The 14,253-nt window shown below is 34.8% G+C and overlaps 1 protein-coding gene across 1 annotated transcript in view; it reads left to right on the top strand.

Moving 5' to 3' along the window:
* The window catches only part of CSMD1 (CUB and Sushi multiple domains 1), a gene marked incomplete at both ends in the record, with an annotated part of 1,059,366 nt that overhangs the window by 901,132 nt on the left and 143,981 nt on the right, over positions 1 to 14,253 (top strand). The window contains 5 exons of the mRNA XM_084202054.1: positions 2,052 to 2,168; positions 3,192 to 3,305; positions 5,113 to 5,208; positions 12,327 to 12,530; positions 13,740 to 13,864. Of these exons, the coding sequence (XP_084058180.1) occupies positions 2,052 to 2,168; positions 3,192 to 3,305; positions 5,113 to 5,208; positions 12,327 to 12,530; positions 13,740 to 13,864 (656 nt within the window). The remainder of the gene's footprint in view (positions 1 to 2,051; positions 2,169 to 3,191; positions 3,306 to 5,112; positions 5,209 to 12,326; positions 12,531 to 13,739; positions 13,865 to 14,253) is intronic.

Raw genomic sequence — 14,253 nt, 5'->3', positions numbered from 1 at the left:
AAATTAAGTGTGATACACTTTCATTGAAATGAAATGTTCATAACTCGAGAATTTAATGTGGTAATCAGACTTTGTAGCATAGTTTCTGATATCCTCAAAGCAAGAAGAGAAAGTAATAATGAAGATTTTAAATTCATGCCATGAACTAATTCCTTGTGATATTTGAGTTTCACCTCAGCTACATAATCCTATTCTGCCTACTGATAGATCAAACTTCTCATCTTCTATCATTACATTGGATTTTTGAATAATTCATATAAGCAGCTAAGAGAAGACGTGGATTTGTAGTATTAATTGCTGCCTTTTTGTATAAGGATATCAGACTTGTGAAGATATTTCAAGCATGATTTTAAAGACCTGCCAGGGAGCAGAAAGAACAGGTCTGCTCAGCAAGGGCTAAGAGACAAGGATATCCAAAGCACAAGCTCACTCACTAGGCAGAGCTCTACAGCTCATGAGCCAGGTGTGCAGAGCCAGGCCTTGGTAACAAGGTACTTTCACAGCCCCTCATCAATGACCTTGTTGGCCACCTGGGCCATGGGTCCTCTTCTGAGTCAGTTTCCAGAAGCTGTTAGGTTGTACTCTGCTATATGCAAGATGCCCCAGCAGGGTAACATTGATTTACTTTGTCTTCTAGTGAAATGATATCTTCCTTGCTTGAAAGCAAATTATTGTGATGGTGTTATTTTTAAATAACCTTATTTATAAAATAATTTCATTATTGGTTTCTTGTGTAAGATAACTTCTTACAACAATCTGTTATTCTGGCAAAAACTATTGGTTTTTATGAAATCATTTCTCACAATAAAAAGAGCACTGAATTGCATGTAACTAATTTAATACAAGACTTATCTTTCAATGAAGATTTTGATAGAAAGCCAGGATTTTCCAAAATGTGAGAAGAGTGACAGCAGTACTTTGTTTTCAGTGCATGGAAATCTATTTACTCAATATCCAGCACAAAGAGATATTTGAACTTAAAAATAGCCCTTACATCTGTCCCTTAATATGCCACATTTACAGCCTATATATGGAGGAACGTGCCATGCATGCACTCTTCATTGTTTTTCTCGTGGCACAGAGGGAACTACTACTCATGTAAATGTTGACTTGTCTTGGGTATTTGAGCTCCACCATTCTTATATATGTCTTCTAACTTCTGTTGCTCTAAAAAAGTTTCTCTTACCTTTCTGTTGCTTTCTTTTTTTGATTACATATGAAGCCAAAGGGTTTTTTATGTATATAATCTATGTGCAAATTTCATAATCATCTAGTAAGATATGAAAATAAAGCAATTCAAGCATACTTTCACAATGTGGAATTTTTGGCATTCTGTAGGGTAGTGTCAGCATATCTGTGTGTTCCTCTGTGCCATGTTTAATGCAGTACCATATATATTTCCTGATCTCTTTTTAATATGGATAGATATAGACAAATATTTAAATGAAAACCCAATCTAATGTCGCTATGGAACACGAAAGAACACAGGCGCACACTGCTGCTCTCAAGGTGAAGAGCAAAAAGGGGAGTTTATTTTCTGACTCCAACATTTATAGTTTTCTAAAAGTGACAGTTGATTGGAGGGTGACAGTGCCACCTCTCCAATGACACTGGACAAACCAACAGTCCATCAAAGCTCTCCTCCTCCATAAAGGAATGGAAAACAATATGCTATTGCTATATGCTATTTACAGAAAGTGTGTGAGAAAGTTCTTTAAAGGAATGTCAACATCAGAAGGCTTAGAAAATCTTAAAAAAATCAGGGCGACAATCTAAAGCCAGTGTTTACAGTATTTTTCAATTAAATAACATATACTTCCAGTCCTATGTGAATACTTGTAGTCAAGTAAAACTTTCACGAATTCTAATTTTCAAGAAATTATAATGAAATTATCTCCTGAGTAAGAACCATTAGATATTTCAGAGCAGGTAAACCAAACAAAAGCAAAACCAGTAAAGTGTCATTTTGTGATCTTTAGATTTTTTTTTCAGATGTAACTAATATGGACAGCTCTAATTCATATAACATGTTTCTCTGTATTTGTTTCCAGCACCATGTGGAGGGCAGTATACTGGATCAGAGGGAGTGGTTTTATCACCAAACTATCCTCATAATTATACTGCTGGACAGACTTGCCATTATTCAATAACTGTCCCTAAAGAATTTGGTAAGAACTTCTTCTATTGATTTATCAATCATTATCATTGTCCTACATTGCAAATCATTATCATTGTCGTACTGTTTAAATGTCCTTTATGTGGAGTAATGACCTTAGGTTCACATTGTATTGCAAATTATTTATAAAACTAAATATATTCCTGATATAGAAAATTATTCTAGGATTTTAATCTTTTACTTCCTCCTAGAATAACCAACTGACTTCAGATAAAACATGTTTGCTATCTAAGCATATCCTGAATGCCTTCATTGTTTACATTACTCATCATCATAGGATAATCATTCATGCTTCCTGCAAAGTAAAATCAGGTGTCAGCAAACAATCTCTTATATTCCTCTTACTTTCTAACTTTTTGTCTTTCATGTTATGACAAGGGTAAGATGAGTGGAATCACATTCTTTTAAGATGTACAGTGGAAGCAATTTGGCATGAAAGTACCAGAAATGCTTGTGAAAAATCACAAAACTGATTATTTCAATGTGTCTAAATACTTGGACAGAATCTCTAAAATTCTAGCAATTGTACGTTAGGTGTAGTTTCCTGCAAAGCAGGTTTTTCCTGAGTCCAGACAAATAGCAGTAAGATTCATTTTACTACTTATTTACCAAGAGGCTTAATTCACAGCAACTTAATGCATTTGGTACTTTCTGTATACAATGAAAGCTTCAAGGACTCATCTGTAGACAAGATATAGATGGCTAGAATGACAAAATAATATTTTTATTGACTTGGTTTTATTTCCTGTTTCTATTGCTAGATGATATTTGAATTTGGGGAACTATTCAATACTTAGTGATATGTAATATTAAATTATTTATTAATATACTTTAAATTTTGTACAGATGAAGTGCAAATTAACTGTAGCAACATGTCAAAGTCAGTAACACACTGGCATTTTTTAAAATTTGATCAGTTTGGCTAGCCTTCTGATATAATAAGTACTAATGCAAATCTTATCTCCTCTAATTTTTTTTCCTCTCTATCCTTTTTTTTTAAATTTTTTAAATTTAGTTGTATTTGGACAATTTGCCTATTTTCAGACTGCTTTGAATGATGTGGCAGAATTATTTGATGGAGAAAACTCTCAGGCAAGACTTCTTAGTTCTCTATCTGGATCCCACTCAGGTAATTAATAAATAAGTATATATTTCTTACATAGCTCAGTATGAGAAAAAAATAATTAGGAGAATGTTATGAATTTACTTTGGAAATAAAATTATTTGAACAGGATGCTAAGGGAATTGGAATACCCTTCTAAATCTTTGAATCAAGACATTATTCTGGAACATATGGTTAGGCAAGAGCTGATCCTGAGGTGGGTAGAGAAAAAGTTGAATGAAGTTCTCAGATCCCTATGTAAGAGGGCAATTGGATGGTATAATTGTCTTCTCTCCCTTAAACCTTTTGAAATACACATCTACATATTCTGAATGGCTAATTGACACAAATTACTTGTATTTACAAAATACAATTATCTGTATGCAAACATGCACTTAGACTAAAAGCAGGCCAGCTGTTGCATTCAGGTAACTATAGCAAAATGTTGACCCTGTGAAATCATAATTAAGCTTATATGGATTTCAACATGGTCAAATCTCCAATCTGTGCATATATAATGAATGTGTTCATCTTCAGTGATATATAAGTATATTCTTTTTATATTTCTATTAATGTGTTTTGTTAAGCATTTCTAGTATTTTGGAGAGTTTATATGTGAGTTTAATATTTTTGCAGTGCAGGGCCATTCATGGCTTCTTGGTTTTTACTTTGAATAATTGGAGAAATACTTAATAGGAAAAGAATGTAACATATCTATTTGATTTATAGTAAATATATTACTACATGAAAAACTCCATTCTTCATTTTCCCCTGGTGATTCCAGCTATTTGTGTTATGAGTTCACAAAAACTTCTAAGATTTGTTTAATTACTGACAACAGTTCAGCTACAAAACAAAATTAAACTTTTAAATTTGAAACAGCTGATCCCAACACCAAATTTTACTGCATCAAACTGTCATATAAAAGTTGTAACTAATGTCTGTTTTCACAGCAGACATTTAAAAATACTCAAAGGGGGTTTAAATTTCTGATTTTTATTTATTACTTGTGACATATCTGATTTTCAGTGATTCAGGATAGGATTCTCCTAGCTGCAATAATATAAAATTAATTAAAGTGAAAGACTTATATACCTAGATGATATTATAAATAATCATTCATTTCTGAAGAATTTCATAAAATATGTATTCATACAGTCCAGGGAGAATAAAAAGAGTAGTCATACGTAGTGCAATTGTTGTAGAAGTACTGCAATTTTGTCTATAATGTTTTATTATTGAACTTCTGTCATGACTCCTGACAAATATGCCAGGAAAGGAGATAAAGTATATCAAATATTTTTATTATTTCTCAAATCAGAAATAAAATTTGCAATGCCATAAGAAATTTAATAATGTACTATGGTTCATGTGTGACCACATATTTATTGAAGCCACTACATAAAACGATTCATGAGTTTTTTCTCTCTGTTTTAGTCTTGAAATAGTAAACATTCCATGAAGATTCCTGTGGTATTTTTCAAATAGTTTGATTTGTTTAATATGTTTTGCGAGGCAAAGTAAACCTCTCAGTCACAGAAAAGAGTTTACTAAAAAGTCTTCTAATAATTTTGGCCCCAAACAGCAATAGGGTTCTTGTCATGTAGTTTATTGGAGCTCTAGTTTCAGCTGCTGCAGTAAATTCCAGGTTTCTCTTGTTAAATCATGAAGTCTTTTTATTCTAGTAATGGCAAATTTAATTTTGTACAATGTTATGTTTTCTTTAACTATAGAGGAAAACATGAAACTGTGTTTTAACCGTATTTGATTATGTATTGAAGAGCTATAACTGTGGTTTCTGGTTTGTGTATTTATTTTCTGTTTCCATTTGTAGGAGAGACATTGCCTTTGGCTACATCTAATCAAATTCTTCTGCGATTCAGTGCTAAGAGTGGGGCATCAGCCAGGGGTTTTCACTTTGTTTACCAAGGTAAACATGTCTACTTTTGGTGGAAGACACTAGTTCCAATTTCATGAATTGCATGGTTTTTAATTCTGCATAAGCCTTAACGTACTGCTTTAAATGTGAGTGTAGTCTTTACCTTTTTCCACAGATCAGGGACTTCTAATGACAGACTGGCTTTCTCGCAGCTGTTGTCTGTGTTTATCCTGGCTTGCCCAACAGACTTGAGTATGTCTAGCCTCCCTCAGTAGTTGGCAATCTATTGCTCCCTTACTGCTGAGTGAGCTCAAGGGGTTTAGGAGTGTTCTTAATTGTATTAGTCTTTCTCAGTATTCCGAGCTGATTTTTCAAGAGTTTTTGTTGAGGTTGCTAAGGATTCTGTCTTGAAGAGCTGGGAGAGAAAATTGCTGTGGCAGAGACCATCAATTTCAGACTGAAGCGTGGGCAGGAGACTTGCTGGTCTGTTTCTGACCCAGCTGAACTTGAGGAGACATTTTGTACATGTCTGCCCACTGCAGCTGAAATGCAAGAATGTCATGTCATGGCCAAGTGTGTTAGCATTCTGCTGGGCAGCTGAGTACACTTGGCTGATCCAGGAGCCTTGAACGCAGTCTGGTGACACCAGGAGCATTGCTTACAGATTCATTGCCTGTACAGGCAACAAAGGTAGTCCCAAAGGGACTGACTTCTGGGCAGCTCACTAGATGTACTGCATACACATCCAGTAAGCTTAATGAAACAGTCATTGCACACCTTTACTAAAGTGAAGCATAAAAGTAGTTTGGAATAGTTTTAAGTAACATTATTACATTATTAAGATTTCTAGATTCCTTTTTTTTTTTTTTTTTTAAGTTTGGAGTTCTTTATGTGGAGTTCTAGTGTCCTACTTGGACACAACAAATAAATGCAAAAAATTGTCTCACCTCAGGAATATTTCTACAGTTTAAAGAAGCATGGTGGAACTGATTGTTAAGCCTTCTGACTCCTGTGTTTATAGAAAGGTATCACCATGACTGTATATTCTCCTTCAGATATATATCAAGATACTGTTACCTGGTCTTATTACACATCAAAAGTATCTTACATACACTTGCATTAAAACTTAGGAGTTAGAAAAGAGCTTTCAGCATTTGAGTTTCCATCCATTTGCATATGAATGACACATTTCTGTCTTACTCTGTTATTGTTAAGACTCTGAAGTGTTTGTTACTTTTTACTGCTTTTGAAGAATGCATAGTGATAAAACCCCATGATTCTATTAGCTGTATATATACTCACAGAGTGCTATTAAACAGGAAGTCTCCAGGTGAACACAATGCTATGCCTCATTTCAGACATTTATACATTTATTAACTGTAAGAAATAGTTTTTTAACAAATGGGAGCAAAAAATGAGATAGAAAAAGTCACTTTATTTGTCTCAGAAAAATCATGAAGCTATTTAAATGCCATGGGATTTTAATATATTTTAAAATATATCTTAAGAGCTTTACTAAATATAGTTATATATGTATACATATATTGGTTAATGAGTTAGTTGTATTTGATAAGCTCTCTTTTTCCTCTTATAAAGCATATGATCATACTTCCAATGACCACCTGCTTGCTAACCTTTTAAATACTGCAGAAATGACATCCACTTTTACGCTGAACACAGTAATCTGGTCTGCAAAGTCAATCATTTTATTTATTGCCCTCTATTCCAGGTTGACCTTCTTCCCTGTTCACTTTTCCACTGGGCTGATTTCAATTTTGTTTCACAGTGGTATGAAACATTTACTGAAAAATGGAGGATAATTACTATAGAAAATGGAATGCCTCTCTGACACAGCTTGAGAAGTCTAGGTTGACAACACTATAGGTAAAAGCTAAAAGGAAGGCTCAAGGGAGAAAGAGTTATTGCTTGCCTTATTTCTCATTCTTTCTGGTTTGAACAACCGACAGATAGGGGCTTTAGCTTCTGATTCAGTTTTAATGGCTTTTGTGATGCCACTTTCTCAAAAACTTCTTTTTATCTGGACATGCCATCTATGACTTCATTTATTTTCTCGGATGATCACATTTCCTTGTAATTAATGCAATAGTTAAAGAGTGTCTCAGAGACTAAATAAATATTGAGTCTTCCAAAATATTAGGGTCAGGTATGTTGATATATGCTAAGAACGATCACATGTAAGAAGACTGGGATTTTTTTTTCAGGCTTTTTTATGCTTGTCTTCCTACTATGACATCACCTAAGAAACAATATATATTTTTTATAACTCAGAATGCAGCAGTACAGAGTTTCTTCCTCAAAAAGTAATTACCTTTCTACCATTCAAATATTGATGGGGTTTTAATATTTGTCTTTTTTTTTTTTGTTATACAATACATGAACTAGCATGAACTAGTTTATTATGTCAGTTGATATTTTAAAGAGGATTATTAAGAAAGTTAGTATACTAGGATGAAGAAGACAAAAATAAGAGTAAAAGAAGACTGTGGCTTTAACAATCAAGTTGATCTAATTTGTAACAAGAATAAAATGCACAGCCACACATTGTCTGCTAAATGTAATTAGAGAGCCTAACTAAGACTGCTAGTATTACTTTTTATATGTGCTACCATCACACATTGTGTCCTGCTTTAAAACTGACATCCTGGAGAGCTGATTGATGCCCTGGGCCTGTCAATGTTTAAGAGGGAATGAAAAATGCCCTTAATAACATACTTTAACTTGTTCAGTCCTGAATTGAAAGGGCAGTTGGATGATTGTTGTTTGTCTCTTCCAACTGAAATAATCTTGGAGGCATTTCAGCTGAGCTGTCAGTTGTGTCACCTCTTAAAGAAACAGACCTTTTTCTCCTAACTTTTTATAGATGTCAGAAACTGCTACATTTTTCCATGAACTATTTAAATCTCATTTTAAGCAGTGTGGAACTACCTTACTTTGTTGTTATCTATAGGTTGCATTGCATCTATTCTTAAGGAACTTCTTTTTAAACTAGGGTGGTGGGGAGATATGGGGGTAGGGGGAAGGGGGAGAGGAAGATTTTTAAAAAATAGTACCTCATGGTGATTTTGTATCTTTAGCATTTCATGTCTCACAGTAATCATTAACAGAGTATTAGTAAAACTTCTGAAAAACTGAGCAAAATGTCAGTTTTAAATGTCATTGAGTGTTTCTTGCTGGCAATAGAATAATTTGATCCAATTGCAGCCATGGATATTTCTGGCTGTCAGGGCTGATCTCAGTAAAATGTCAGCTTTTAGTCTGAAAAAGTATTTCTGGTATGTGAACTAAATCAAGAGTAAACTGCTAGTAAACTGCCCCTACATTTGATATCATGTCAGAGATAGCTTACTCACAGGAAAATACCTTTCATAAGGGAATATTATAATGAAACCACATGATCTGGCATTCTTTGTTGAGAGGTGCTAAAAGGTCTAGTTACAGCAAAAAAAGTGTAGATTACTAGTGCATGTATCCGAATTTCCCAATTTATTACTATTACTGTTACTGAAAGTTATAGGATGTTCTTAAATCTGACTTAAAAAGTGTCCTTTGCCTGCACAGCTGTTGTAGGTACTATCCAGATGTGGTTGCCAGGCAACGGTTAGGGAAACAGGAAGGATTTTTTTTTTCTATAGTTTCCTCTCTTTTAAAAATTTGAGTGAAAAAATACCTAGGGAAAGATGCTATTCCCATAGGAAGGTGAGCAAGAGTTTCTTTCACACAATGAATGAAAAATACTCCAGGACCATGCTGAAATTTTCAGTCAGTTCATGTAGCCTCTAAGGTAAGACAGATAAGCTTTGGACATGTGAGAAGCTAAAAGTTTAACTAGCAGGTGGCTGAGGTGGTGACCTGTGTGGGAGGAGGCCTTAAGCTGCCATGAGCCATTCACAAACAGCATCCTGTGAAGCTGCTGTAAGCCATCTCTCACATGCCTACATTCCCACGTGTCAGAGGAACACGTGGTGCCCCAGAAATATTTGAGAGTGACAACTGCTTTGGGGCAGGGGTGCTCCTGGGTACCTGCTGCTAGAGATGCTGCTGGGGGCGTTGTTGGAGGCACTCTTGGGAAGAGGCACTCCCTGACAAAGGGCTTGTACTTCTAAAAGGGCTGTACTTCTAAAAGTCCCCCCCTGTGGGGGACACCTACTGGAGTGGGAACACCTCAGAGGGGTTGGCAGCCTGTGAAAGTACTATTCTGCAGAAGGGGACGTCTTTGAGGAGCCATAGCCCAGGGATGACCCACTCTGGAGGAGAAACATTCAGAAACAGGGAAATGTGGAAACCTGAAGAAGCAAAAAGGAGGAGAAAGATGGGTAAAATGCTAAATAAATTGTTAGGGGAGGTGGGGGAAAGCAAAAAGAATGCACGTACCCCAACTTCCCGTGTTGCCTCGCACTTCATTGGTATTACAAAGATGGACACAAGGAAGTTGAGAAAAAAACAGAGAAGACAGGTGTTTGAAGTTGAGCCTGAGGCTGTTGAGAATGAAGTAAAACTGTTTAAATAACTTGATTGATTTTTTTGTGTCCTCTTTCTTTTTAGTTGGATCAGTGATCAGAAGTTTGTGTAAAATATGTAACAAATTAAGCATAATTAAGTTTTAATTTCCTGAATCTAAACTGGTTTGTTGACAAGAATGTACTGAGCCCTTTTCTGTCACATAATTGTGAATTCTTTATCTCATGGCCAAAATACCCACTTGAACAAGTAGTCTTGACCAAGGGATGGATAGTGCTGAATTACATGGCAGAAGCTGTAGTTCCAGGTAATTACAGATTGGATGTGTGAGCAACCATCATCATGTAGGTGGCTGTAAAGTAATCATTTATTTCAGTGAAGTCATTATACAATAACATGGAATAAAAAGGTTTGAGTAAAACAGTGCTGGTGCAGAAGATGTGTGGGTAGAGAAAAGGCTAAATAAAAGAGCACAAAGAGCAAGCTGGGTCAGCTGAATTGACCTGGCAGTCTGCATCCGGCCTGCAGGTTATCATCAGGAAGAACTGTGACTGTGAAATCCTTGAACTATGGTTTCTTCATTTCCTTCCACAATGCAGAAGGGTTTCCTGACAGGGTTAGAACTGCATGCAGGAACAAGTTTCATAGAGTGTCTGTGTGATACTGAGGTCCTGTTGAAAACTTAATCAGAAATTCCTATTTATTTGAACAAAGGCAGGTATATTAAGTTTGCTGAAAGGTAAGTTGTTTGTTTAAACTGTGTAAGGTGTTTAAACATTTTAAAAAACATAATAAAATGGATTTGCTTTTGTTTTGCCATATTGTGCATTTACCCAGGAGTATGCTAGTTTACCTCTGACCATTCTTTAAATCCTGAGTACATTTTATAACTTTCTGTAGCTATCACGGTTAAAATCTGCAACCAACCAACATACTGATTAAGAAGAAAAATACATATTACAGTATGTCTCACTTTGTCTGACTAATCAACTCACTGCATATTAATAAAAAAGATAATTTATTTTTCTATTACTGATAGTACTAATTATTTCTAAATCTTAGAAAAAGCTTTTCTCTACATTCAGTAATACTTGGGCAAACAACTCTTTTATGTGGTAGCAACACTTAAACTAGTAGAAGATGATGTAATCATAAGTTACAACTTTCATTGTTCTGCTAAAATGTGTTCCATGTTAAATGCTAACTTTAAGATATAGTTGATTTCAATTGCTGTTCCGTATCCAGCTTGTTAAGAAACCTTAATTTTTAGAGCATTTACAAGTACTTAAAACTTCATTATGATTCTGAATAGAGCAAATGACAGTATAAGAAAGAGGATGAGTGTAAAGTTATCAATATTAAAATAAGTATGTATAAGCTCTATACACCTTGCTTTTACTTAGTGACCAGGGTAGCTGAACAGGTGTGGTGGGAATGGGTACAGTTGTGCTCATGGACAGATAGAAGTATCAATCTTCACTCTTATGGGTCAGCAAAGGAATTTAAACATAATGATGTAAAATAAAACTAAATATAGCTGTGATTAGTGAGCCAGAAGCACCATGCCTGAAAATCTTCCAGGAATAAAGTGTAACACCTGCTTTCTTTTTTTATTTCTCCTCCCTGGTGCCATTTTGTGTCGTTTACTTAAGGACAAAATGGCAGGCAATTTTCATTGCTACTTATTCATACCTAGATGCAGTGTTGCTCTAAAACAAATTCTTCAACAAACCAAACTGATGAAACAACGCTTTTGAACATGCCCCTCACACAGAAAAATTGCATATATTTAATTTGGTTATTTTTAATTTACCTTTATTTTATTATAGTGTAAAACACAGAGGATATTGCACACTCTGTAATTTTCTATATAAATATTTTAGTTTGTTTTTAAATTGGCATTTACTAGCTGACTGCAAAATGTAGTAAGAGCAAGTTTTATATATGAGCAACATGCACAATAGCAAAGTCAGTAGGCATAAAAAATACCTGTTATCAAGAAGTGTTTATAAATAATGAAGCCAAAGGGAATGTTATCCCTTTAGTTTCTAATGAATATTATTATTTTGCTCTTTTTATATTGCTTGCAGTTTTTTAACTGTTCTTGTATCACATCAGGTTTGTGAATTCCCAGACATTATTGGTAAAAATAATTGTTAAAAGAAAACACTGAAATGGCCTGGAGAGTGTATTGCCATCACTTTATATTCTCCAATATGATAAATCAAATATTTGTAAGATATTATGCTTTTTTTTATATCTGATTAGCTATACCACTAAATTTTTCTGGGCTTCTAATGAGAAAGTTCTAGTGAGAAGGCAAAGGCCTCATATTTATTAAATGAAGTAGGTGGTAGATGTAGTATCCTGTCATTGAAGAGGGCCACAGAAGCACCCAGTGATCTTCTCATCCCTAAAGCTGTGCATCCAAAGTCAAATCGTCTCCAAGCTGCCATGGCACTCACATGACTGTACACAGGCACAGCCCAAAACCACATTCCAGCTGATAGCCGTAAAAACATTACCCCATTCTTTGAGAATACAGAAGCAGAGCAAGTAACATGAATTAAGCTCTGTCCTATAAGAAACAATCAGCATTTTTACCGGTCTATTTTTTTTAATATGACTGGTCTACCTTTTTTATTATGCCATTTGTATTCATGACTTTATATTTTTCTCTCTGTATGCAGCTGTTCCACGCACAAGCGATACGCAGTGTAGCTCAGTTCCAGAGCCCAGATACGGAAGGAGAATTGGCTCTGAGTTTTCAGCAGGCTCTGTTGTTCGATTTGAGTGCAGCCCTGGCTATCTGCTACAAGGCTCAAAAGCTATCCGATGTCAGTCTGTACCAAATGCCTTAGCTCAGTGGAATGACACAGTACCAAGCTGTGTAGGTAAGCAATTACATTTACATTGTCTGTTCTGTCACACGTCTCTGAATTAGGATTCAAGAATTGTTTCAGAAAATAGTATTTAACCCATATATTCACTCTCCTTCGATTAATATCAGTCATGCCCAATTTAAAAGAGCAGCTTTCCATATCAAGAAATAATTGAGTACCAGCTGGCTCATAGGCAGTATATTGTTTCATATAATGACTTAGATTACATGAACAAGTGTGATGCACATTTTCTCGAACATTCATTATTTTCATGACTTATCTACAGCTTGAAATACAGACAGAATTTAATTCTCCAGAAGTGTCTTTTCCTGTTTTATTACACAGTGCTTGTGTATTTCTATCACACATAGGATAATGATTTCTTTTTTCAAGCAAAAGCATAGTGTACATTAAATGATGATAGCATTGTTAAATATAACCAATTTTCTTTAGTCTGTCAGTAGACCTGCACTGAAATAATGCGTAGCACTAAAGATTTTTGTAAATGTTGAAATGTTTGTGCCTTCTCCCTATTTGAATTTTTATTCCAAAGTCGTTGCTATTCCTAGGAATTTACTCTAGCATTAATTGGAGTGTTCTAAAAATAAATGCAGGTATCCTATTTTCTGCATATTCTGTTGGGTTTTTATGTTCGGGTGTTTTTTGGGGTTTGGTGTTTTTTTTGTTTGTTTGTTTTGTTTTTTTCTTTTGTTTTTTTTCTTTTGGGTTTTTTTTTTTTTGTTGTTGTTGTTGTTGTTCTGTTTTCCTGAACCTTAAAGAACCAAATGTGTATACACTTAAAAATATTTAATATACTACACTGCTTCATCAGCTAGATTTAATATTGGAACTATCTTGCGCTGTGGGTAAATTCACATGATTTCTGTCCATCATGATTGTGTTTAATATTATATCTTTACAGTTTGTTTTTACTCTAAGACATCATAAGCCTCTGCTGCTGGGCTGTTCTAGGCTGCACACATGCAAAATGAAATTCATTTCTGAATTGTTTATTCAGGCAGGTTGTATCTTATGCTGGATACCAATAATATATTTTAGATGAGATACATTCTAAGTTCAGAGGCTTGCTTCATGTCTGTGTGTTTATGCTACAAAAGCAGATTACTATAATTATCTTGATCTTAGTATAATTATTATTACTTTTTTGTTCTCTAAAGTTGTTTAAGTTGTGTAATAAGTTGTGATAATACTTTCTTCCAGTGCCATGCAGTGGGAATTTTACTGAGCGCAGAGGTACTATTCTTTCACCAGGCTACCCTGAACCTTATGGTAACAGCTTGAATTGTGTGTGGAAAATCATAGTGACTGAGGGATCAGGTATTCAGGCAAGTCTGTATTCTGTCAAGCATGGAATATTAAGTACTTTCCTTGTTTATTTCTCTAAAAATTTCATAAATTAGTAATCCTATAATTGGGGAGTGGGGTACTTGAAACTCTAGTGCTTTGGATTTCTCCCTATTTTTCTTTGCTTAGCTTTATTTTATGTTACTTTTTTTTCACATAGGGGTATGAATGATAAGTGATTAACAAAGAGTTTTCTGTTTAGATTGTGTAGTATATTGAAAGCAGGTCCTGATCCTTCAATCTGATATGCAAATACCAACTCTTTCTATCTGCTAGGATATCACTGAGGTCCTTGAGAGTGCTGCAGCTATCTTGATTATCTGCTCATTTAAACTTTGAGTAATTATTCAAAATGATGCAACACATGTTC

The sequence above is a fragment of the Fringilla coelebs genome (genome assembly GCF_963513975.1).
Source record: "Fringilla coelebs genome assembly, chromosome: 3".
Classification (NCBI taxonomy): domain Eukaryota; kingdom Metazoa; phylum Chordata; class Aves; order Passeriformes; family Fringillidae; genus Fringilla; species Fringilla coelebs.
The sequence above is the reverse complement of the archived record's forward strand: the minus strand, read 5'-3'. Positions and strand labels throughout refer to the sequence as shown.